Genomic DNA, 26,511 nt, shown 5'->3' with positions numbered 1-26,511 from the left:
TGGAATCAACATTACATTTTTACACAGTACTAGTGAGTATTGCTCGATAATTTTAGAATTATTTTTTTCTCAGTCGCTTCAAAACGGCACATTGCCTTTAGATTGGAAAACGGCTAAGATCGTTCCAATTCATAAATCTGGTGATACGCATAACCCTTCTAATTATAGGCCCATTAGTTTAACTTCAGTGACCTGTAAAATAATGGAGCACGTAATTTATTCTCAGGTAATCAATCACCTTGAATCTAACAACTTCTTTACATCTAGCCAACATGGTTTTCGTAAAACATTCTCCTGTGATACCTAGCTTCTTTGCTTTACTATCGACTTGCATCCTAACTTGGACGCAGGATTTCTTACGGACTGTATTTTTCTTTATTTCGCTAAAGCTGTTGACAAAGTACACCACACATTACTGCTATCTAAACTCAGTGCACTAAACATTGATACTAATGTGCTTAATTGGATAAAAGCATTTCTAACACACCGCATGCAATTTGTAAGCGCTAATGAAGTTAATCCAACTCTAACCCCAGTTAAATCAGGTGTTCCACAAGGGTCTGTGCTTCGGCCGCTGTTGTTTTTAATCTACATTAACGATCTACCTGATAACATTTCGTCTCAAATTTGTTTTTTTTTGCAGATGACTGCGTAATATATCGTAAAATTACTAATGACACTAATATTTCATCTCTTCAGGACGATTTAAACACTGCATAACTTGACTATAAAATGGCACATGCAGCTTAACGTCAAGAAATGTAAATCAATGCGAATATCCCGTACTAATGAAGCTTGTCCTGCGTATCTACTCAATAACATTCCTTTAGAGAGCGTAAGAAATTACAAATATCTGGGCGTCCATATAACCTATAACTTATTCTGGAAGTACCATATCGACTTTATAACGAGCAAAGCTAATCGCACACTTGGATATCTTCGTAGAAACTTCTCGTTCGCACCATTATCACTCAAACATTTATTATACACGACATATGTCCGTCCACAGTTGGAATATGCATCATCAGTATGGGAACCACATCATGCCACCTCAATTAACTGCCTTGAAAGTGCCCAGAATCGCTCCGCTCGATTTATACTAGCTAATTACCATCGTACAGCAAGCGTAACACAAATGAAGACTACTCTGAACCTACCTTCGCTATTAACCCGCAGAAAACAATCACGTCTATGCTTATTTCATGAGATTTACTACCAGAACGCTGCGCTTCGGTCGGCGTGGATTAACCCAGCACCATTCATCTTCTCACGTAGAGATCATACGTCTAAGGTACATGTTCCTCGCTCTAACACACTAACACATTCGCAATCATTTTTACCTAAAACATGCAACGAATGGAACGGCCTGCCAGAATCTATTGTTAGTATAAGTAATCCTGTTCAATTTAGAAATGCTTTAGTTAACTACATGTAAATTATGAAACTTGCGTTCAATATATCATGTGACTTGTTATTGTATAAGTACTACTTTTTCAAGTTAACTATGTATGTATTTACTTATAATTCCCAACCTGTATATTGAAGTGTATGATGATATTTCTATGGTGAACTACGACTACTATTTTTTGTGTAAGTTAGTGAGCTAGCATAATTTTCTATTTTTACTTATACTGTGCCTTTCCTGTATATCATTTTTTATTTCCTTTATGTAGCCTCTCCCCTCTATAATGTATATTTACTCTGAGGGTGCTGTAAATAAATAAATAAACCCTGCGGGCTGTCAGGCCACATTGTGTGGGAAAATTCCAGCGCAGGCGATCCTACGTGCCTCAAAAAATGCTTAATTTAGCCACGGTATGCGGGTTTCGCTGATTGCGGCAGGTGGCAAGACATAGTACTTCTCAATGGTTCTAACATCGTGGTTACGGAGTCTCCCGTATGCATGCGACCATGAACGCGTATAGATAAACGATGTATTTTCGGCGAACTTGAACAGCACTAAATAAAGTATGGAAAAAGAAAAGATAATGACAAAAAGAAATACTTTCAGCGCTTACCGGGAATTCACTAGTCGCGTATGGGCGGAGGTACAACAAACCAAAGTAACATTGCACCAAACAGCTTTCGACTGCCTGCCTCAGGCATCGGAGAAGTCTTTCCGAACTGATACTGAAGCGCCGCCCAAGGCGTCGGATGTGAGGATGGTGCATCGGCAGAGACTGTCGCTCAAAGGGCAGATCCTAAAGTGGTGAGACGGGCCGCCGGGACAATATGAGCCGCGCGTAATATAGGCTACCTTTAAAGCGGCCTTGCACTACCCTTGGAAAGCGCTTATACGATGCCTCCTTTCAGCTACAGCGAATCAATTGAACACTGTTTGAAAACTTCGCGCGTGAAAGCTATTGACCCCTTTGCCGCCGCACTTGCGGCATTTTCGCAGTTGCGAATACATGCTCATGATCTACGGGAGTACAAATGGTAACACGCGAAAACAAAGATAAGCGCTAATGTAGAAGAAATAAATGGACGCAAACTACGACCTTCTTACTTGACGAAAATCTGTATGTGAACTTTGCAACTGCTGTCGCTACGTTATTTTTGCCCTTATTGCTTGCGTGATACTGCAAACCGTCTCATCACTTTTCTCTCTTCCTTTTGTGCGATTACAATTACAATTTATTACAGTTATATATAATTATATACGAATATATAAGTTGGAATTGGTTGGTGCAGGACAGGAGTAATTGGAGATCGCTTCTTCCTGCAGTGGACATATAATAGGCTGATGATGATGATGCTTATTCAGCGGCAATACTCAGAGAATTTATTACTTACACTAGAAATGAAGGCTCATAATTGAATATTTACCAAAATTTCCAAAACAAACAAACATTTAACAAAGAGCCAAACTTTTCCAGGAATAATTTTTTAGTATATATTGCAATACACGAATTCAAGCCAGTGATTTCACAAGGTACGTATATTCACTTGGAACGAATTCTGAGGATGAAACCAGTTTCGAGGTACGCGTTCCAAAAGTTTCGAACAAAATGCTTGGTGTTGCAGTAATTTTGGGGTCCAACGCATAAAAAGGAATTTTGTTAAAAAAATAATGCAACAACGGTGGATTTTTACGGCAAGTTAGATTTCGCTTATCTGAAAACTTGCGCTAGTCTCAAAATTCGATCCAAGTGGATCTGACTCTTGAAGACACCGGCTACAATTACTAAATAACATGTCGCATTACGTAATAAAAGTTAGATATCCAAAAATGTTTAATTAGCCAAATATACGCTTTCATTAGTGTTTGCAAATGTCTGCCTGTGCGAGTTCTCTAGCTCACGAAGTACTATTGTTTTACGTGTTGTAAGAACACTTTTAACGATAACTTCCGATATATATCCACGCCGAAGACTCCACGCTCAAGAAACCCGGCAACTTCCGAGCTGTCTCGAGGTGTCGCTTTGCAAAGTGTACGCTGCATTCGCGGCCTCTTGGTCAGCCTTTTCTGTAGGTTCCGTGCTGTAGCCATCTATCGAAAAAAAGTTGACTTCCTGCTGCTGCTTTCCAGATGTCGTTAATGGTAGTTGCTCCATCTTGATCCGTACGCTCGCAACACTGTCTAGCCTATACGCGCCTCTTGGTTACCGGCCCACTAGCGAAGCTTTTTTCCCTCGCGGCAATACGCATTGGCCGACAGCGCTTGGCTCCCGTCGCTTTTTAATCGATGAGTTCGAGTGCCCTGCACACAGGGAGCACTCAAATTTACCGCGCGCTCCAACGTGACGATATCGTCTTGAATCACGCTGCGCTCGCTGCTTGATTTCCTCCGCGTGTGACGACAGAAGGCCACAAGAGACTGACAGGCTCGTTGCCCTCCGCGCACCCACGACGGGGTGCAGCCTCGCTGGGCGCGGCATCGAACCAGTTTCGCGGCCGACCGGTCCTGGCCGGGAGGGCAGTCAGAAGCCGCGATGAAGCCGACGCTGCTGCTGCTGCGGCTGCTCGCCACGGTGAGTGTCTTTGTTCCTCGCAGCCGGGTTTTGTGGTTTTAGGAACGAGGCCGTCCATGCCGCTAGTCCAACTTGCGCACCGCAGCAGAATGGCACAACCCCTGAGTAACATCGAGGAAGGGAAATGTGCCAGTTAGTACCATGAGTGCACTCGTTACCTTCTTTTTCCTATTTCGCAGAGCGAAAATCCCGGCGTTGTTTATTCTTTCGGAGAAAAGTATAAATGTTTGCAAATGGGACGCCGATGTAACCGTACCGTAATTTCATTGCGCCCCATTGAAGCAGACTTGATGAATCGGCAGCACTCTAACAGTTTCTTACAAATATATTTTTAGGAAAAATAAACAGGAATTAAATATGAAACCATTTTAATATCATAATTATTCGTCAGTTTAACCATATAGTACAATAATCTATAATCCCGTGGGGACGGTGTAACATCATTTTGTCGCCTTTCCAAAGAGCCTGCGATCGGACCACGTATTTTCTTTGCGTTTTCGTTTTTCTTACTTGGATTCACAAGTGGGATAGTTGGTATCTCGTTTCTGCTGGCTCGGATCACTCGTGATAGCCATAGTGTGCATTGCAGCAACATACAAGGTGAAGTTAATAAAGGTTATCGGAAAACTCGAGTTATCCTGCAAGCACATTGATATTGTCGGGTGCGAATGCTCACCGGATATTTCAGACGTTCTGCAATACAGCTCACGTAAAATCAATAATAAAGGTCGATATATGCTTGAATCACTAAGCCCGCGTACTCAACAATAAGGCGCATAGAGGTGTATTGTAGATCAGGTGCATGTTTTTTGTCAACGTTCCTGTGAGATTTCTTGTGCCGCTGACACATACTCCAGGTGCGGGAGTTTCAGATCAACTTGCTGCTTTTCGAATATCGTTTTGTAAAAGAGATGGGATACATTCATAGGCATATTTCACGTATCCATGTGTAAACTTAGCCAGCATACGTTGTTCATAGTCGCCATATCTACGTAGACTGCCATGTTTAAATGGGGGGGGGGGGACAAAGCATATCCCTCTCCAATTTATTTTTTAAAGAGGGGCGCGGCCTTCCCTCGGCAGGTCAACTGCGGTAGCCATTCGACAAGTGCTGAATGTCATTTTATAACCATGGGTGCTATGCAGGATGCACCGAGTTTCTCGTGAGTCGAGTTTGCTAAACGGCAGTCAGTGAACGGCGATAGCATGGAACGCGCAAAAATAGCAGGCGACAAAAAATGGCGAGAAAAAGCCGCTTATGGCAGCATAGGCGGGCATCCTGCGCGGCACACTGCTTCCGTGTTTCACGCACAGAAGGCTGCGCAAGGAAACGCGCCAGCTCCGCGTATTGTTATCAACGTGTCATCGCAACTTAGCAATACCGTGACTGTCCGGCTGTCTGTCTGCGCACTTGCCGTGAGCCGCTTGTCACGCCTCTTTCGGGCGCGCCAAGGGCGTGCCTCCGCTTTCGGACATTAGTAGCTTTCTATCCTCCGTCGAATGAGAACAGGGCACAGGCGGCGAATTTTTGCACCTACACTTTCCCTCATTCGAATATGTTAAAACACAACAAATAAAATAACAAACATTTTATTTCTTAAGATATCTGTTTTTCGCTTTTAATGCTACCAATTTCTGATGAAAACGGAGATTGAACGAATTATTAAATTTGCACTTTTTTTCTGCGAGTCGCGACAGTGAGGCTAAAGCTTATAAGCGGATACGTTCCAGAGGGTCACACGCACGAGGGAGTTCATACGGTGAGCAGTCGCCAGGGGCGCTGCAGTGCTATTCTCGATAAAGTTAGTCCTGACAATGGTATGACCATTCTACGCTTATTAGGGTAATCGGAACGCAGCACTGTGGCAGCACCGCTGGCGCTTCACTGAGGCTATTAGGTCCGCCGCTTTACCATCGAAAAACGACACTCTATCCATAGAGACGGGAGCAACGGCTGTCGCTGCAAAATGGCGGTAGGTACGTGTTCTAGGATTTGTAGTGACGCAGCAAAGTGACAATGCACCAATTTTATTTATTTATTTTATTTATTTATTTACAATACTGCCAGTCTCTACTGAGACCATAACAGGTGGGCACTGTATATATATATATACATATATATATGTACATAAACAAAGAACATTGAAAACGTTTAGTATCAATACATATATAACGTCAGTTTCGCACTTTAAACATAAACAATTTTCACTAAAAAATGTATACACCAAACACAAGTACATGCAAACTTTCAAAAAATAAAAAAAAATGCCAATTGAGGTATTCTACGCTGCATACCCGACTACATACACAGGGCACAAGTACATGGTGGTTTGCACGATCAATAATAGCACTAGCAATCTTAACATGCTAAACAATTTTTTCAATTTTTAATTCAAACTGAGACAGTGATTCTGTGTTAGTGGTGAGAGGCGATAACATATTCCATTCACGGATGGCAACAGGAAAAAAGGAATATTTAAACACATTATTATTACATTTATATTCTACTAAGGTGTTTGTGTGTTTGTGCCTGGTAGGTCGTGTTTGTGAATAAGAAATGTAATTTGAAACGTCAATTTCGAAATAATTATGCAGAAGTTGATAAAGAAATTTCAAACGTGCCTGTTTCGCTCGTGCTTCGAGCGTAAGGAGCCCAGAAATTGCTAGAAGGTTAGAGGGAGAGTCTTCACGTCTAAATTTGTTATGGATAAATCGAATGGCCTTCCTTTGTATTGTTTCTATTTTCTTTATGTTAGTTTGGGTATGAGGAAACCATACAGTGTTTCCGTATTCGAGGATCGGCCTAACGAATGTTTTGTATGCTAGGAGTTTTGTTGACAAGGGTGCGAGTTGAAGTGATCTGCGAAGGAAAAATAACTTTTGCATAGCAGATGAGGTAATGTGGTGAATATGATCGTCCCACCTTAGGTCTGACGTTATTGTTGAGCCTAGATATTTATATTTTTGTACTTTAGTCAAAACTGTACCATTTATGGTGTAGCAAAAGTCTGAAGATTCTTTTTTCCTCGTTATAGTCATACATGCCGATTTTTTTACATTGATTATCATCTGCCAGTCTGAGCACCATTCTGTAATACTACTAAGTGATTTGTTAAGGGAGTAGTGATCTTGATCATTTTTAATTTCTCTATAAATGATACAGTCATCCGCGAATAACTTTATTTTACAGTATATGTTAGTGGTTATATCATTAATATACACGAGAAATAACAAGGGCCCAAGCACGGAGCCCTGGGGTACTCCTGACGTAACTGATACTATGTCTGATGTTGTATGTTCGAAGATAACAAACTGACACCTATTAAACAAAAACCCACGAACCCAAGCAACAATTTCTGTGTCTCCGATAATGCTTTTTAGTTTATTTATTAGTTTGGTGTGACAAACACAATCAAACGCTTTAGAAAAATCAAGTAGGATTAGGTCCGTTTGGCCGTGATTGTCAATACCCAGCGCGAGATCGTGTATGACTTCTGTTAATTGAGTTATGGTCGATAAACCCCTGCGAAAGCCATGCTGGTTAGGGGACAGGATGCCTTCGTTTTCAAAAAAAATAGTTAAATGTTTTAGAATTATATGTTCGAGTAGTTTGCATGCCGCACTTGTTAACGATATTGGTCTGAAATTTGATTCAACGGATTTATCTCCCGACTTGTAGATCGGAATAATTTTAGCTATTTTCCAATCTTTGGGTAGTTTTGATGTCGATAGGGATTTACGGAAAATAAGGCCGAGGTATCTGCTGCACCACTGTGCGTACCTTTTAAGAAATTGTTTGGGTATATTGTCCGGACCACATGCTTTTTTAGTGTCTAGGGCAAGAAGAAGGTTAAGAACACCAGCGTCTGTGATAACGAGTGGGTCGATAGTGGAAACAGTCCGTGGAACTAAGTCCGGCATGACGCCATTATCGTTTGTGAAGATCGAACGAAAGAATTGGTTATATCTGTTGGCTTTATCCACTTTGTCACTTGACGAGATCTGAGTTGTGAGTGTGTTTTTTTGGCGAAAGTGGTTCCAGAATCTATGTGGATTGTTCTTTATAAAGCTGGGGAGTACAGTGTTGAAGTAATGGTGTTTCGCTTCTTTGGATTTCTGTTTGAAATTTTTTGCTGCAAGCGCTAGCCTAGGGGTCTTAGATAGAGTATTGCCTGTGGCCTTGCTAGCTTTGCGTAATCTTTTGAGTTGGCGTTTTGCATGTATTACTTCCCGAGTAATCCATGGGTTATTTTTCAAGAGTTTTTTCGATTTAACAGGAATAAAATGTGTTACACAGTGGGACACTATGTCTTTAAAACGCATCCAGACAACATTTATATCAGTCAAAAGATCTGAGGCCAATGCCGAAAACTCTTGGAATTCGTGAGATAAATAGGTTTGTATGTGGGCGTCATCTGTGTACTTATCTGTAATTTATCTGTGTACGCAAAGCCTCAGTGATGCATTGCGAATAAGAGCGTGCTACCCAGTGACGCAATTCATCGCTTGCGCAGTGAAGGTGCCTCTATGCGCATGTGCGCAGCATTTGAGTGTGTTGCGCATGGTGCTTGCAGATTGCCTATGCTTGAGCTAACAGCGATCACACATGGATATCGTAACGACTCCGCAGCAATCGCGTTTTGACAGGTGAGAGCTCTCGTGCGCACGTATGGAATGAGGCTTCGAATGCAGGAAATTGTTGCGACTGTTTAGCGTGCAGCGCTTGTGATGAAGAAATACCATCGCAGTGGGTCTGGAAAAGCGAGCGATTCTTGACGCTGACTGTGTTTGCGACACTGCGGCTCCGATACATTACTGACGACAGAGCAGCAATTTTAAACGACAGCTGCACCCACCGTGGTTGCTTAGTGGCTATGGTGTTGAGCTGCTGAGCACGACGTCGCGGGATCGAATCCCGGCCACGGCGGCAGCATTTCGATGGGGGCGAAATGTGAAAACACCCATGTACTTAGATTTACGTGCACGTTAGCGAACCCCAGGTGGTAGAAATTCTAGGAGTCCTCCGCTACGGCATGCCTCAGAATCAGGAAGTGGTTTTGGCACGTACAACCGCAGAATGTTTTTTTTTTTTTTAAAACGACAGCTGCGATGCGTTGTCGTTCGCGAACACTACGTACTCCTCAGCGGCGTCGTCCACCACGGCGCATCTACAGTGACGCAGCTACAGTGCTACAGTGACGTGCCGATAATCATTTGCTGTGGGCTACGTCGCCACAATGCATGCAATGAAACCGTGTTGTGGGGCCATCACAGCCCGAGAAGATATATGCATAAGCCAGTGAAAGTCCGCGCTTTCTTTTTGATGGTGGTGCTCAGTAAATCACCGATGACAGTGCGCTGTGCCTGTTTTATTTCGGCGCTCAAGATATGCCCTTCAGCTCAGCACCGTGCCGCTGTTGCCGAGAAGTCTGTTGGGCGTGGCCCAAGTGCCCTTACAAAAATGTTTGATGTGCCTTTTAGGAAGTATTTTGAGTTTGTTCTGTACAACTCTATTGTGCTTATTTTGATTGGCTATAGAATTTTCCTATAGAGTTCCAAAAGTTATTTGGCCACCGCATTCTTATAAGAACTCTAAAGACACATTTATACCGAACATTTCTATGTAGTAGGTTTTAAGATCCTCAAGACAAATTTCTGTAGAACATTTCTATCGAGTTGCTTTAGAGATGGTAAAGACAAATTTCCATAGAATATTTCTATGGAGCTGCTTTGAAAGTGCTAAAGACAAATTTCTATATAACATTTCTATCGAGTTGGTTTAGAGATGCTAAAGACAGATTTCTATACAATATTTCTATGCAGTTGCTTTTGAGTGCCTACAGGCAAATGCCTATAGAAGCTTGGTCGATGTGTGTAAAGTGCTTGCAATTTACCAAGGTTCCAGAGAGCTGTACTGCTGGCAATAAAGACTACAGTAAATGCAGTGGCAAAAAAATTTGTGCTACAACCACAAAGTATTCAGCTTCAAAATGTTTATCGCACTTCAGACTAGATGCATACTTCATATATGTTGCATACACGCTTCAGACGAGAACTTGCAACACACAAACTGTAGTTGCCAACATGCTTCTCGGGTCAAGCTGGGGGTGCAAACACGAAGCGTGAGGTAAAAAAATCAGGGGCAGACTTCATTACAGTGGACACCTGGCAATAATAGGCGTGACTAGGACAATGAACCTTACCATTAAAACTGAAAAAAGGACTGCTTGTTCCAGCAATGCACATTAAATGGTTGGATACTAAAGCCTGAAAATAGACTGATATGAATGTGCACTGCAATGTAGTGTTAGCCTGACGAAACCACACAGCATTTTAGTCTATGTTTAAGTGCAAAACTAACACTGGCAGTCACTGCAAAAATGTTGCCATATAGTGGTCTTCATAGATAAGTACACCATATACCGCAACCACACCGCCGTTTAGTCTGTTTATGTGTAAAATTAACACTGGCAGTCCCTGCAAAAATGTAGCAAATAGTGTTCTTCAGAGAAGTACACCATATAAAGTACAAAGTTTAGAAGCTTGAATTTCGTTGTAAGGGAAAGGATTTTGAGATCAGAGGCAATATTCTAAAATTAGGGTGATAAATACAAACCAGACCCACACACACAATGCCTACAAAAAAGATTGAGCTCGGGAGTTCCTATGCAGTGCAGAGGAATAGTAAAATTGTTTTTCTCGGCAACTATGGGACCAAATTTCATGAGGTTTGATACACTAAAAATGTTTAAAATTATAGTTTTTACATTAACGCGATACATTTTTATTAAAATTTGCTGAAAATAGCAAAACATGGAGGAAAAGAACTTACTGAGTTCGCAACTGTAAATTAAAAAAAAAGAAGTAGCAAACTTCGGTTAATTCTGTAAATTTTCCTGCTCAAATACATCCAAAACACAAATACTTTTGAGACAACCACAGGACTAATTTGAATTTAGTTTGTGGCATTTGAGAAAGTTAAATTCTACTCGTTGCAGGAAGAGCTCCTTGATTTAGAGGCTAGAGGTAAGAATCATTGAAAATTGGCAGGTTCAAGAAAAATAACACCACGAAGCTTAATAATTCACGCCTCTGTGCCAGAAACAGATATCGCAGTTCTGCAGACTCCTTCTGCCATGTCTAAAGTCAACAATTTTTATACATGAATCGACAGCTTACATAAAATTGTTGCAGTGTTTGAGTGTTTTGCGCATCTACTCACAAATTAGCTATTGTATATTAGAGCAGCATATGATATCTCAAATTTGCCAGATTAAATTATGGTATTAGGTCCAATAGAAATGTGATCTCGTTTTTTACTTATGAGTAAGATTTGTTAACCTTACAGCTTTGCTTCTTCAAATTTTGCAGTTTTCATAAATTCGCAACAAAAGCAGACTAGCTGCCTAAAAACCTTTCATCATGGTACTGTGCTACGTGAATTGTGCTTTTTCCAATAACATGTTTACTTTGATGCAACGATATTTCTTTATTTTATCCGATTCCTTGCTGGAAATCTGTAAAGCATTCATGAGATATGAATAAATAAATAATAAATTAATAAGTAAACAAATAAATATTATGGTTTGTCCTAGCATTCCACCACCAGCATGACCAGTATAGAGCTTTGGCTACTGCTCATATGTCGCACGTTCATTCTTACATGATCACCTGCTATTTCACTTCCCAGGAAAGGAGCGAGGAAAGGCTAATTTTTGGCCTCATTTCGTCCGTCTAGTAATCGGCCATGGTGGAGCCTGGAAAATACAAGTGAAATTAATTTTCAAAAGGCGTAATGAACAGTCAGCCATAATGTATTAGCAGACACAAACGCGCCACAGGTATATATATATATATATATATATATATATATATATATATATAATATAGTTGTAGCACTATGCTAAGTTTCATTTCAGTATTTCAGCAAACATTATAACAAAAATGTGGCAGAACGCCGCACCTTCCTGACCACTCTGTCAAATAGGGGCAGTTCTTTTGAGAATCACTTTTGAAGATATTTTCACTTTCCCAAGATTCTGTGACATTAGCACTGGGCCAATGTGCCGGGTACTAGAATGTCATTGCTAATGACAAAACGTATCTCCAAACGACATCAGCCCAGTCACAAATTAATCTCATCTTGCAATGACAACACATTCCCATTTATAACATCAGCAAGTAGGAAAACCCGTGAGCTAAGAGTCTTATACAGACGTCACACTATGCACAGCAAACAAATTCTTTGAAAAGAAGGGAGTGGCCTACTGGCTTCTATTTTTGAGCGGTAGACAAAATTAATATTCCGTCCGCTGTTAGCCATAGCTGGTACGAACTATGATTATTATGGCAATAATATATTTCTCACGTAGCGCTTGAGACTGAGTAATCATGATAATGTAAGTATCCATTGCATGGGGACCAATAATGATTTAAGTTGTTTTCGCAAATCATGTTGGATAACTGCCAATTTGTAGTATTTGGAACACAGTCGCAGTGTCACTGTCAGATACAATGGGCACAGGATATTTGTGCTTTTTGAGTTGTGGAAACAATTAGTTTCTAATCTAGTACGGGTATGCACACTGATGTGTATCCCAAGCGCAATAATGAGACTTCCCAATCGTAATTGAAAAGTTATTTCAGTTTTATTTAAAAAGGGTCCTTCTTGCAACATAGCATGTGAAAAACAGAAAATAAAAAATTATACTCAGGATTTACGTAACTTTGAAAATTGATTGCATAACTGCTCTATAGGTCAAGCAGAAGATTTGACAAGAAATAAGGTGCCTGAAACTAGTTGCAACAAACAGATTTGCTACTACTGGATGTTGTGGACAATTCAGTAAGCAGACTGTGACCCATTATTTTTATGTGGCAGCAATTTTGTTGGTCAATTGGTTGCCGTATCTAAGCAAAACAGATGAACAGTCTAAATCTGGCGCGCAGCCCTGGTGCTATCGGTGCATGGTCAAGTGGAACGGACCTACTGGTCGGATGAGTGAATTATGCTGCTCTCTTAGGCACGTGTTGAGGCACCGGCCAGTCTGCTGCAAGTGCATTTGAACAAACATACACATGATCACAGGAATAGACTAAACTATCCCCCACAGGCACACGACAAATTTAGTGGTATCTTTAAGAAAGCCTCTCTTGTCAGAGGGCCTATATATCCATTGAAAAAGAAAGTCTGCAGCTTATGCACGGCAGTGTGCAAGTGAATTGAGAAAGGCAAGCAGGCAAGGGAGGCTTGCTCGGTGAAAGATACCACCAAATTTGTCCAGTGTGTGTCACAGGCAGTGTACTGCATCCCTTTCACATGTGGTCAAGCGTACATAGGGCAAACTGCCCGGTGTCTTATCATGTGTATAAGAGATTACCCTATCTCAATCAAAAGGCCAGTATGGGGGTCCAACTTGGCCGTACATTCAGCCTCAATTTGCATTGGGAGACAGTCAACCTGAGCGTGAACTTTGTAGACCCCATCACCTGCGCTCACACGCAAGAAATTGTCAAAAAGTGAAGCGCCACCTCGTAATCGGCTAGCACAGGGTAATTGCGTCGCTGTAGGAGTCCCACCTGACTTGCATGTGGTGGCAGTCAACGACCACGTGCGCTGCAAAGAACCTTTCTTGCGTTTTTTAGAAGCCATCGCTCGGCACCAACCGGCATGAAGGCGCTTCACAAAGTAAAAGAAATTACAGCGTAGTTTTGTGACCCTTTGCTTGTATACGCGTTTTCAGGCATTCCTGCGTGCTTACACGGTAAGGGCTCAAAAATGGTCAATCCGCCCGTCCGTTCCGCCCTCGTCCGCCTCCCTGCGGATGGCTCTCCAGTTGACACGGACACGGATGCCGTCCACGCGCCTTCTCGTCTTTCATTGGTTGGTCCGAGATGGACGGCATCGGGCGTCGTCATGGCAAACATGGCGCTTGCTCGAAGCGAAGCGGGGACGTAAGGCCTAAGCTACAGCCGCGTCAGACACAGTCTATTTTTCTCCTTCTGATGATTTTTATTAGAGCTATCTGGCACCCACGGAGATCGTCACCGAAGGCAGCAAGCCGGTGTACCCTTCCAAATCTCCTCAGTGCGTGCGATCGCCGACTTAAGAGGAAGCTTTAGCTCGGGCCCAACTCCGACGCGGCCTATTCAAATACATGTAAAACGCAAAAACGTTTTTATGAGATAACCCCTGGACCGATTTTAATGAAATTTGTTGCATTTGAGAGAGAAAGTTAAATTCTAGTGACTGTTGGAAGCGGAATTTAGATTTAGGGCTTGAATTTTGTTAAAAGGATTTTCAAAAATTGAGACGTATGAAAAAAATAGAAGCACGAAGTTTGCAAACTAATAGCTCTGCATCGAGAACAGATATCACGATTCTGTAAACGGCATCCATTAGACCATTCAAAGCGGACAAATTTGATATGTCAGTTTACATCTTACGTGAATTTGTTACGTTGGTTACAACGGTTTTGCAAAAGTTGTATTTCCCTACGATTAAATTTTTTTTATATTCATGTGTAACATATCAATTTTGTCCGCTTTAGATGTACTATTAGATGCAATTCACAGAATTGCATTATCGTTCTTAGTTGTTTAGTTACGGAGTTGTAAACTTGATAGTTTCGTTTTTTGAAAATTTTCGATTTTTGCCAATTTTTAATAAAAAATTGACGACCTAACTCAAAAATTCGAAACCAACAGTCACTAGATTTTAAGTTTGTCTTTTAAATGCAACAAACCTCGTCAAATTTGGTGCAGTGGTTGCCGAGAAAAATGAATTCTCCTTTTACATGTATTTAGATAGGAGCACTCGAGCTAAAGCTTCCTCTTAAGCAGACGGAGCGCAGGAAGCTTGTTGTGTTTACGAGAGCGTCGGAAGAAATATTTGAAGCCGTCGATTTCATGATTTCTTGTGCCATGCTTCGCGTGCGCGTCGCAAACGAGAAGTCCATCACATACACATGCATTCTGAGCAGGACACATGTTCAGTGCGTGGTGAAATAAATAGTGTCCGTTCGGCGCACCCAGCGTACACGATTGGTATCTGTTCTGTGTATGCGGATCGTTGCTGCGAAGTGGTGAACGCCAGCCCTTCGCAACTTTGAGAAGTAATGATACGATCAGTAGCGTTAAGTTTCTATTGCCTCGTTATCGCTGCCATTCAGCGTGTGAGTCATTTTGCCGGCTGCAATGCGCCGAGGTGACCGCGACGTTCAAGCTGTGTTCCTGCTGTTACAAAATGTGTTCGCAAGCTACAAATCGTGATATATATTTGCGATGTGTCACATTGTTGCTGGGTGTAGAAGTGCTCGTCCTACGCGATGTGCGTGTGCTCAGAAGTGAACGGCACAGTAGCGTTGCCGATCGCGTTTTCATATTTAGTACACTTACAGATAAGCCCTATCACACCGGCCTTTTGTGCTTTGTGCGTGTATCGTTCGTTTCAGAAGTTGTTACTGCACTTTTGAAGGTGGTTCTATGAGGGGAGTATAGGGAACATTATAATAGTTACGTGCGTCAAGACATACAGCATTGTCCTGAAATGCGGACACGCTTTATAGCACTAATGTCATAAAGAAAAATTTCGGGCAGCGTTGCTTTTTATCATGAGGACATTGGTGTAAATAGTAGGAATTTCTATATTTCACCAAGTATATTGCTGTATATTTCCTGATCGAAGCGGCTTACATATACCCAAAAATCCTAAATGCTTGTTTTTGGCAGGTGACTAAGCGCAGAGTCTGTTATGATGACACCAGGGGCATGGTAGATGAATACGTTATAGGTAAGAACTGGGTACTTCCTTATTATTAAGTACAAATTTTACGTTTGCTCACAAAAAGAAATATGAATGTAAAAGTGAACACATAAGACAAGTAATAATCTTAAATATTATGCTCCAAAAAAGATAAAAAGCTGAAGTTAGAAACGAGTGTGGAGCCGAGCGCGCGCGTGGATGTTTTTATTTGTTTTGACAAGCGTCGAATAAAGAAGACATTCTCTACTTCGGCTCCGCTTTCTGGTTTTCAACATATGGTGCCGGGACCAGGATATCAGATCTACAATTGAAGACGTCTGACGATGAAGCGAGCTACCGGAAGAGGACGACCGACCGACGCGATCAACGCGACGACGCTGCGACAGAATCGAAGAACGATCCACGTCATCACGAGGCCTCCGATTCCCGACGTGACGACATGGCAAGACTACGATGGAAGCGGGCTACCGTTCGAGCGGCGGTCACCAGGGTCATCAACGACATAACTCGTATGCAGACGAAACCAACACCATCTGGTGAGCTGACCGACCATCTTAACCTATTGAATATAAAGGAAACTATACTTACGGACTTTGATAACCAAGTAGAAGAGCATACTACCGATGATAACATTAAGGATGAGCTTCAAAGCGTCGGACAGTATCAAGAATCTATCATCCTCGCGAAATTCCGCGCTGAACGCATTTTATCCGCTCTGCAAACAACGACTACGCACGCATCTCACGATGACTTTCATCGAGCACGCGAACACGTTCAGCTACCTAAGCTCGATGTGCCGAAGTTTCAGGGTGACCCCATTAAATGGCCAGAATTTTGGGATCAATTTGAGTCTACTGTTCACCAGAACCAATATATCACAGACGTAGACAAATTGAAATATCTTCGGAGCTACTTGATGGGTAAAGCGGAAGGTGTCATCAGCGGCCTGTCGACAACTAACGAAAGCTATAGCACAGCTATAGAACTTCTCAAAGAAAGATTCGGTCAGAAGTCACTGATTGTTAACGACCACATTCGTCGTCTTCTAAACCTACGTAAAGTTCGTTCTTGCGAAATTTCTAAGGGCTTCAAAGGTTCCATGAAGAAATGCAGACGCGCGTATGATCCTTGAACAACCTTGGCATCGACCAAAAAGAATATGGAGTGCTTCTGAAAACTGCTATAATACAAAATCTGCCGCAAGAAATGGTACTCCGTTATACTCAGCGCATCTTGTCTTCGACAATTACAGCCGTTACTAGTGACACACTAAATGAAATGTCTGTTCTTCTAGACTTCTTGAGCCTTGAAATAAGAAGTCGGGAACACACTATAATGATGACTTCTGACAAGACAGAACAAGCCTCAACCGCAAAATGACAATCAAATGAGCATTTCTAAGGTTCTGCATCTAGGTTAACCGTGAAATTGACTCCAGAGAGTTGTATATTATGCGGAGACAAAGATCACTCGGTGGATGTCTGCCCAACGGAACTATCATTAGACGAAAAAATAGAGAAACTACGAAAATGGGATGCTGTTCCCGCTGCGCTACACAATTTCACAGAGCTAAGGAATGCCGAAGCTGGAAGAGATAAGCTGTGCGAAATGCAAGGGACGACATATCACCAGGATGCGTGGCCCGAAATGAAAGCAGAAGAATACATAAACGCAGACAACTGTTTCCAGCTCGTCACCGGACTCGCTAAAGTACACAGTTCTTCTGCAGACCGCCCAAATTTTGGCTCTGGGCACTTGAAGCAAATGCTTTGTAAGAATGTTGATTGATGGTGGCAGTCAGCGCAGCTTCATCACGGAAGAATTGTCTAGGAAGCTGAAAGCCACTGTGTTAGCCGAAGAGCAGCTCACCATCTCGGGGTTTGGAAACGTTTCAGCACCGCGGAAATATTATCAGAGAGTACGAGTCATGCTGCATAGCCAGTACGACTCAAATTCACTTGAAGTAGAGGCTATAGAAGTTCCCGAAATTCCTTGTCAGCATTGACAGAGACAAATGTACTTGCCAAGTTGAAAAGCAAGAACTTACGTTTGGCTGATGTCAACGCAGTTCAGGTCACGCCTGAGCCTGCACTAAGTGTCCTTATAGTTGCAAACTATTACTGGCAGCTCGTCAGCGGAAGAATTCCTCAACTGGACGACTCCTTTACCGCCATCGAAACTATAATAGCATGGACACGTCATGGAGATACCAGCAGTCCGCCTAAGTCTACAAGCCGGAAACCGTAAGGAACTTCGTCATAAGCTGTCATGAACCACGCCTGCCGCGCAGACAACCAGATGAAAGAAAGAAGAGAACGACGTTAGCCAAGCTGCCGCGAGACCGCTCTTCAACAACCGCGCCTATCAACCAGATTCATCTGGTTCTGCATTAAACAACTCGTGTGTAATATCTTGTGGAGCTGTGCGGGGTAACTCCCACGACCTACAACGGAGCCACCAGCACAAGAGGTACGCAAAAGCCGTCACCTCGCCGGACTTTCGCCGTCGTGCTCAATCATGGCCACAGAGCAAAATAGCCTCACCAGCAGTGCCTCGGCGAGCCCAGTCCCTATCCAGCACTACCGAGAGCCACGCACGTTCTCGGCGAAGGCAAAGGAAGATGTGGATGAGCGGCCTACCCATTACGAAAGGGTAAGCCAATACAATAACTGGAACGCTGCCGGTCAGCTTAGGAACGTTGTTTTCTTCTTGGCTGGCACGGTGTTGGTATGGAATGACAACCACGCGGCCATGCTGGACACGCTTCGTTGAGGTGATCAAAAGTGTTTCGGTGACTCGGACGCAAAGAGGAAACCTGCGGAACTCACATTAGCCCAGAGAGCTCAGGTACCCGGCGAGACTTGCACTACCTATATCGAAGAAATTTTGAAGCTGTGCAAAACCGTCAACCCTCAAATGACAGAGGAAGATAAAGTGGGGCACGTGGTAAAAGGAATAGCGGAAGACGTGTACAACTTCCTCATTGGTAAAGAGAATTTGAACACTGTATCAGAACTGATACGGCACTGCTGTACGTTCGAGGCGCTGAAGACTCGCCGAATTACACCAAAGTTTGGACGGCTGGGCAATGTAACGACTGTAGCAAGTGTTGACACGAGTCCTCCGCTCCCATACCTTTCGTCCGCTATCCGCCAGATAGTCCGCGAGGAGCTCCAGCGACATGACGAACCGGCACGTTATGCGGCGCCACGTTGCAGCTCTTCCGTTTTCCGAGACACTCTTTGCGAGCCCCCTTCAGCTACTTGGAACCGTCGCGGATCTTAACGACCGAACCACCACGCAATGATTCGCCCCCTCAACGTTTTGATCTACGCCCACGCAACTTTCGTCCACGAAGACTCGCCGCTACCTACGACTTTCAAGGGGAAGAGCCTCGTTGCCCTCAACCGATGCCTTCGGCAGAATACTTCAATCCGCATTCTGAAGTTCGCCCTTCGCCAGTGTGTTACTGCTGTGGCATGCCTGGCCATATAGCTAGGTACTGTAGCCGACGCCGAGCATCAAACTACGGATCGTCAGCGCCGACTATGCGGTCTAGCGGTCGTACACTGCGCACTCAGTGACCAGGAGACTCCACTTCAGGATGCCACTTTCGATAGGACTGATGCACCGCCCAGGAGACCTACTTTGGGGAAGAAAGAACCCGGAACCGCTACCGCTCCCCTGCATCCGACCGTACTTTGACGCCACCACCAGCCTTCCGAGCCTCCCGATCACCATCCCCTCGGCCGCGATTAACGTCACCATCGCCTCGGCGCCGTTTCGTGTCGCCCCCGCCGGGAAACGAGCCAGCGCGGCCGATGGAGGTGAGGCCGCTGGAAAATGTGTGCTGCCGACTCAACTGCCTCCAATTATTTTGATGCTAAAGAATAAGGTTCATGTACTGATTAATGGCTTTAGTCGACACGGGAGCAACTGTCTCGGTCATGAGTGTGGGGTTTGAAGGCCTTCTGGGACGCAAGGTGATGTTTAGTTGGGACCAGTGCACAAGTTTCCGTGGAGTCAGTGGTGAATCATTATACCCGGGTGGTGTGTGTACCGTGGATGTATCTTTGGGTGGCAAAGTTTTTAATGCAGAGTTTACTGTTCTTCCTCGTTCCTCGCATGACGTGATTCTGGGGATTCACTTTTTGCAATTGTGTGGTGCGAATGTTGACTGCCGGACGGGAGAACTCAGTGTCGACACCAGTGTTTCACTTGTGCTCTTTGAAGGAGAAGCTTGGCCGGAGAGTGTGTTGTGCGTGTATACAGTTGTGCCCGCCTTATCCGCGATGCGTGTTGCCGTCGCCTGTTCATCTCCGACTCCTATCTCGTTCGATGCTGCAGTGGAACCTGTACATCAGAACTGCCTCAAGAAAAACGTGTTAGTTACGCACTGCGTGGTCTAAGTGACCAATGGATGCGTGGGGCTGTGGACGCTAAACTGTTCCACAGAAGCGGCAGTGCTACCTCAAGGCCTAAAGATTGCCACGTTTCAGGAAGACTCGCCCGTATCGGTGCCAGTACTTACAGAGCTCCGCGATGGAGGAGCAACCAGTGTCTCGAGCCCCGGGAGCTCTAAGGTACTTTCCATGATTGATAAGTCCCTCAGCGATCACGAGCGTCGAGTTTTGGTGGCCCTGCTTACGAAACATACCTCGGTATTCGACTTTGCGCAGCACGATGGCCCGCCATCAATTCCTGCGTCCAGAACTCGTCACCGCATCAACGCAGGAACCGCCCCCAGCCAATCCGACAAAAACCCTATCGTGTATCCCCGTCGGAAAGCAAGATAATCAGTGATTAGATCGAAGAAATGCTATGCAAAGGCGTCATTCGAGAATCATCTAGTCCTTGGGCAGCCCCCGTGATATTGGTGAAGAAGAAAGACGGTACGTGGCGGTTCTGGGTTGATTACCGTCGCCTAAACGCCGTTACTAAGAAAGATGTATATCCGCTCCCACGAATTGACGACTCCAACGACTGCCTCTTTGCGGCATCTTACTTTTCCTCAATCTATTTACGGTCATGTTACTGGCAAATTCCTATACACAAGGACGACAGAGAAAAGACAGCACTTGTAACACCCGACGGACTATTCAAGTTTAACGTGATGCCTTTCGGTTTGCGTAACGCGCCCGCAACGTTCGAAAGGTTCATGGACACGATATTACGCGGCTTAAAATGGCAAGTTTGCATGTGCTACATAGACGAGGTTGTGATCTTCGGGCGAATGTTTAGTGAGCACAACAAACGCTTGGATTTGGTCTTGAACTGCTTGGAGAAAGCGGGTCTTGTGCTCAATTAAAAAAAATGCTCTTTTGGGGAACGACAACCTCTTGTGCTAGGCCATCTGGTCGCTAAAGAAGGCATCCGACTAGATCCACAAAAGACTGCGGCCGTAGAAGCATTTAGAGTACCCAACTATGTCAAGCAGTTAAGAAGTTTCTTGGGCTTGTGCTCCTATTTTCGCCGATTCATTCCCCGGTTTGCTCACATGGCTCATCCCCTTACACGCCTTCTCCAAAAAGGCGTTCCCTTTGAGTGGACTGCAGATTGCGACTCATCGCTTCGCCAGCTCAAGTTCCTGTTGACATCCCAACCAATTCTTCGCCACTTTGATCCTTCATCACCAACTGAGATTCACACCGACACCAGCGGCGTAGGCATCGGTGCTGTGCTAGTTCAGCGTGTTGGCGACAGTGAGCACGTGATCTCTTACGCTAGCCGGTCCTTGAGCCGCTCCGAGTGCAACTACACAGTCACCGAACAAGAGTGTCTGGCGGTCATCTTGCCTGTGCAACGGTTTCGTTCGTATCTTTATGGCCACCCCTTCACTGTGATAACAGATCATCATTCGCTATGCTGGCTTGTGAATCTGCGGGATCCCTCCGGACGACTAGCGCGCTGGGCCCTCCGTCTACAGGAATACGATTTCGTTATTTGCTACAAAAGTGGCCGGCGACATGCTGACCCTGATTGTCTCTCTCGGATGCCACTTCAAACAACTGAATGTGATTCGGACAATTTTGATGAATACATCGCTTTTGTGTCCCCGGAATTTCCGGATATGGGTACCGTCATATCCGAGCAGCACAAAGACGAGAGCTTACAACCGCTCTTCGCGGCAGCACAGGAGTCACCTGCAGGCAGTCGCTTTCGCCTACGTGATGGTGGCGCGCTGTATAAGAAGAGCTACTCGACCACCGGTGCACGCTACCTTTTAGTTGTCCCCAAGAACCTTCGCCACCAAGTATTACACGCCATGCACGATGACCCAACTTCCGGTCATCTTGGTTCCACACGTACCGGGCTCAAGAACGTTTTTACTGGCCTAAGATGAGGAAAGATGTCGAACGGTACGTCGCCAGCTGCTCTCAATGCCAGCGCTACAAGCGTCCGCCACAAGCGCAACATGGCCTGCTTCAACCAGTTCCCCCTTCTAGCGTCCCCTTTGAGCAAGTTGGTATAAATCTTCTGGGCCCTTTCCCGCGATCCTCCAAGGGTAATCGTTCGGTTATCGTTTGCGTAGATCACCTTACCCGCTATTGTGAGACCGCCGCATTGCCATCGGCCACAGCTACAGAAGTTTCTATCTTCTTGCTGGCTAACGTTATACTCCGACATGGACCTCCTCGCATAGTAATCAGTGATCGTGGGCGACAGTTTACCGCGGACGTGGTTGAAGAAACCCTTCGTCTGTGTTCATGTAGCTTCCGCCATTCTACGCCCTACCATCCACAAACTAATAGTCTGGTCGAGCGCACAAACAGAACGCTTGCCAACATGCTGTCCATGTACGTCAATTCAGCACACAAGAATTGGGACAGTATCTTGCCTTTCATTACCTATGCCTTCAATACCGCGAGACACTAGACCACTGGTTACTCACCATTTTTCCTTCTGTATGCTCGTCCGCCGCGCTACACCCTCGACACCATATTTCCCTACTTCGCTCATGACAACGAATCAATTGATGAGATCCTATGTCGAGAAGAAGAAGCGCGGCGTCTCGCTAGGCTACGCACCCTAGCGTCGCAGGACCGGTCCAAGATACGCTATGACGGGCGTCATCGCCAAGTTTACTTCGATCCTGGTGACCTTGTGTGGCTCTGGACGCCGTTACGGAAGCGTGGCTTGTGCCAGAAGTTTCTCGCCCACTACGTCGGCCCTTACGTTATTCTGGAGCACATCAGCGAAGTAAACTACCGCATTGCGCGTCTCACGAGCAGTGGACGACGCTCGGCCAAGGCTGAAGTGACAAACGTCGCGCGTCTGAGGCGTTACAACCCACGAGATGACTGACTCGCCCGGCGGGCTTCGTCTGCCAGCGGGGAAATGTCACAAGCTGTCATGAACCACGGCTGCCGCGCAGACAGCCAGATGAAAGAAAGAAGAGAACGACGTTAGCCAAGCTGCCCCGAGACCGCTCTTCAACAACCGCGCCTATCAACCAGATTCATCTGGTTCTGCATTAAACACCTTGTGTGTAACAATATGCTTAACGGAAGCCAATGTTTCCCAGCAACTAAGGTCTTTGTGGGAAGTAGAACATCTGCCACTGACTAACGAAGAGAGACTTTAGAAAGATGACGAACACGTCCTGAAGAACTTCGTGGAATCAACTATTAGAAACAATGGTCGCTATAAAGTTGCACTGCCGTGGCGCAGCAATTGTTCCAGCTCAAAAATAACCGAGCTGTCGCATTAAAGAGGCTGGAGTCCTTGCAGAGAACGCTACATCGAGAACCAGAGTTTCAGAAGGAATATGACGCTGCCATTAGGAGCTACTATAACAAAAGCTTCGCTGAGAAGGTCACAATGACCAGTACGAGTGAACATATCACGTACTATATGCCACACCGAGCAGTAGTGCGATGCGACATAACTAAGACTAAAGTACGGGTGGTATTCGACGCCTCTTCTCATTCTTCGGACTCACCTTCACTCAACGACATCTTGTGCACAGGGCCGAATTGGAAGCCCAACATCCTCGACTTACTGCTGAAGTTTCGCAGCTTCAAGATTGGAATTTCCGCCGACATCGAGAAAGCGTTTCTTCAAATATCGCTGGCTGAACAAGACCGAGACGTGTTTCGTCACTTCTGGTTTGAAGAAGGGCTTTTCAATATTGAAGAATTGCGCATGACAAGGGTTTCTTTTGGCGCCTGCAGCTGTCCATTTCTCCTTGCTGCAACTCTGCGACACTACTTCCAACTGGTAGAAGACACATACCCTCATACTGCCAAACTATTGAAAGATGATTTCTACGTGGATGACTTGGTTATCGGGGCAAAGAACAAAGAAGAAGCGCAGCAAGTCGTTAGCGATTGTTTCAGTGTGTTGAAAGAGGCAGGAATGCATGTAACAAAGTGGACGACAAATTATAGACACTTACGAAACGTTTGCAATAGTAGAGACTTAGAGGTACAGTTTGATGTAGAAAAAGAAAAGAAGATTTTTGGTCTCGTTTGGGATACCGACAAAGACATCTTAAAGCCATCACTAACGAAGATGCTGGAATCATTGAGCGAACAAAGGGTTACGAAGAGACAGATATTAAGCTAAGCCTCACTCATGTACGATCCATTTGGATTCTTAGCGCCCTTTGTGCTGGCAGTCAAGTTATTTATACAAAGGCTGTGGTTAGAGAAATACACCTGCGATGCGCCACTTCCTGTATCTCTTCTTATAGAGTGGACAGCGTGGACTAAAGGCCTCAGAACTGTTAATCAGCTAGAAGTTAAGAGACATTTTGGTCAAACCCTCCTGGGCAAGAATGTGCAGGTTACAATCCACGCTTTTAGTGACGCTAGCCCTGCTGCGTAAGGCGCAGTGCTTTACCTTCAGATACGAGACTTCAAAGCAGCCACAACAGTTCAGTTACTACTTGCCAAGTCGAGAGTCGCACCTATACAAAAGATAACTGTGCCACAATTAGAACTGATGGGAGCCCTCGTTGCAGCTCGACTAACTGCAACCATGAAACGTGCCCTAAATCTAGAGGGCATTGAAACAGTTATGTGGACAGATTCTATGATCGTAATTCAGCGGCTACGGCGTTCAGTGAAACGCTGGGAACAGTTCGTAACAAACCGAGTTACAGAGATACTCTCCCTAACTGATTTGAACATGCGCAAACATTGTCCGAGTGATCAAAATCGAGCCGGTTTACTTTCAAGAGGATCCACTGCGGAGCAACTCTTACGAAGTTCAATTTGGTGGAAAGGACCAAACTTTTTCTACACTGAGACGACAATCGACGAGCCCTGCTACACCGAGGATACAGTCGAAATAGAAGAAAATACCTGTACAGCAGTAGCAATTCAGGATACAGTCAGCCTAGAAGAGGAAACTATGGGTTTGAAAGCAGCTGCTCGACCAGTGCTTACAATTGTAAACATCAACGACTACATCTCTTATACCCAACTGATGCGTATAACTGCGTGGATACAACGATTTGCTAGAAATTGCAGATACACAGACACCAGAAAGAAGGGACCTTTAGACGCAATGGAAGTACAAGAGGCTGAAATTTATGGGATACGTCGAACATAAGATGAAGTATTTGGACCAGATGTCAACAGAATAGACATTACACTCCAGCGGTTCAGACCATATCACAACGAATTAGGGCTTCTTCGCTTGGGAGGTCGTCTTTAGTTCAGCAACCTCCGGGAAAGTTCCAAGCACCCCATTCCGCTTCCTGCGTCAGACACATTCACAAAGTTGTTGGTCAAGAAGGAACACCAACGACTTTTACACGCTGGACTCAGTTTTCTTTTGACTGAACTGATAGAAAGTGTTTGGATACTGCGGGCCAGACAGGTTGTAAAGAAAGTCATTCACGAATGCACAGTCTGCCGGTGATATTCCTGCAAGCAATACTCGGAGTCCTTCGCACCTCTGACAGCTCAACGAGTTCAGCCCTCTCCACCTTTCGAAGTCAGTGGTATCGATTTTGCCGGACCGCTTATACACAAAGATAACGCTGGACAAACGAAGAAGTGTTATATACCCATCTTAACATGTGGAGTCGTCAGACTGGTTCATCTGGAGCTTGTCACCAGTCTTACTTATGACAAATTCCTGCTAGCATTTAAATGATTTGTGGCACGACGAGGAATTTGTAAGATTGTATATTTAGACAACGCCAAGACATTTAGAAAGGCCTCAAGAGAGATCCAGCGGCTTTATGAATTAATGAAATCACAGGAAGTGCAATCGTATGTCGGAAGTCACAGGATTGTTTGGAAATTTGCCACCGAACAAGCTCAAGTAAAACTCTTGCTTGGGCTAGTTGGTTCATGCTTGAAGTAGGTAAAGGCAAGGCGCAGAAGACCAGGACTTAGGAAGAAGAACACAAACGACAAAACGGGCGCCCGTTTGTCGTTTGTGTTCTTCTTCCTAAGTCCTGGTCTTCTGCGCCTTGCCTTTACCTACTTCGAACAAGCTCCCTGGTAGGAAGGATCTTGAGAACGACTCATTAGATCTATGAAGCCTACAGTGAAGAACACACTGGGAAACAATTTCTTTAATAATGAAGAACTTTCGACCACGCTCTATCAAGTTGAAGTGATGATAAATTCACGACCGATAACATCTGTATATGCAGAAGCCTATGAACCAATGCCGCTTACGCGAAGTTATTTCCTCATAGGCCAAAGATTGACTATGCTTCCTCCAGACTTGTCGAGCACAGCAACAAAAAAGACACCGTCGTCACGCGAATTACTTCAGCGAATATGGAAACACAGAGAACATCTGTTAAAC

The 26,511-nt window shown here is 44.5% G+C and overlaps 1 protein-coding gene across 1 annotated transcript in view; it reads left to right on the top strand.

The window, feature by feature from the left end:
- The first annotated feature begins 3,873 nt into the window (after positions 1–3,873).
- Positions 3,874–26,511, top strand: part of LOC126518597 (uncharacterized) — a 125,707-nt gene continuing 103,069 nt past the window's right edge. The window contains exon 1 of the mRNA XM_050168373.3: positions 3,874–3,974. Within this exon, the coding sequence (XP_050024330.1) occupies positions 3,936–3,974 (39 nt within the window). The 5' untranslated portion in view covers positions 3,874–3,935. The remainder of the gene's footprint in view (positions 3,975–26,511) is intronic.

This window comes from Dermacentor andersoni, chromosome 1 (genome assembly GCF_023375885.2).
Source record: "Dermacentor andersoni chromosome 1, qqDerAnde1_hic_scaffold, whole genome shotgun sequence".
NCBI lineage: Eukaryota > Metazoa > Arthropoda > Arachnida > Ixodida > Ixodidae > Dermacentor > Dermacentor andersoni.
The sequence above is the reverse complement of the archived record's forward strand: the minus strand, read 5'-3'. Positions and strand labels throughout refer to the sequence as shown.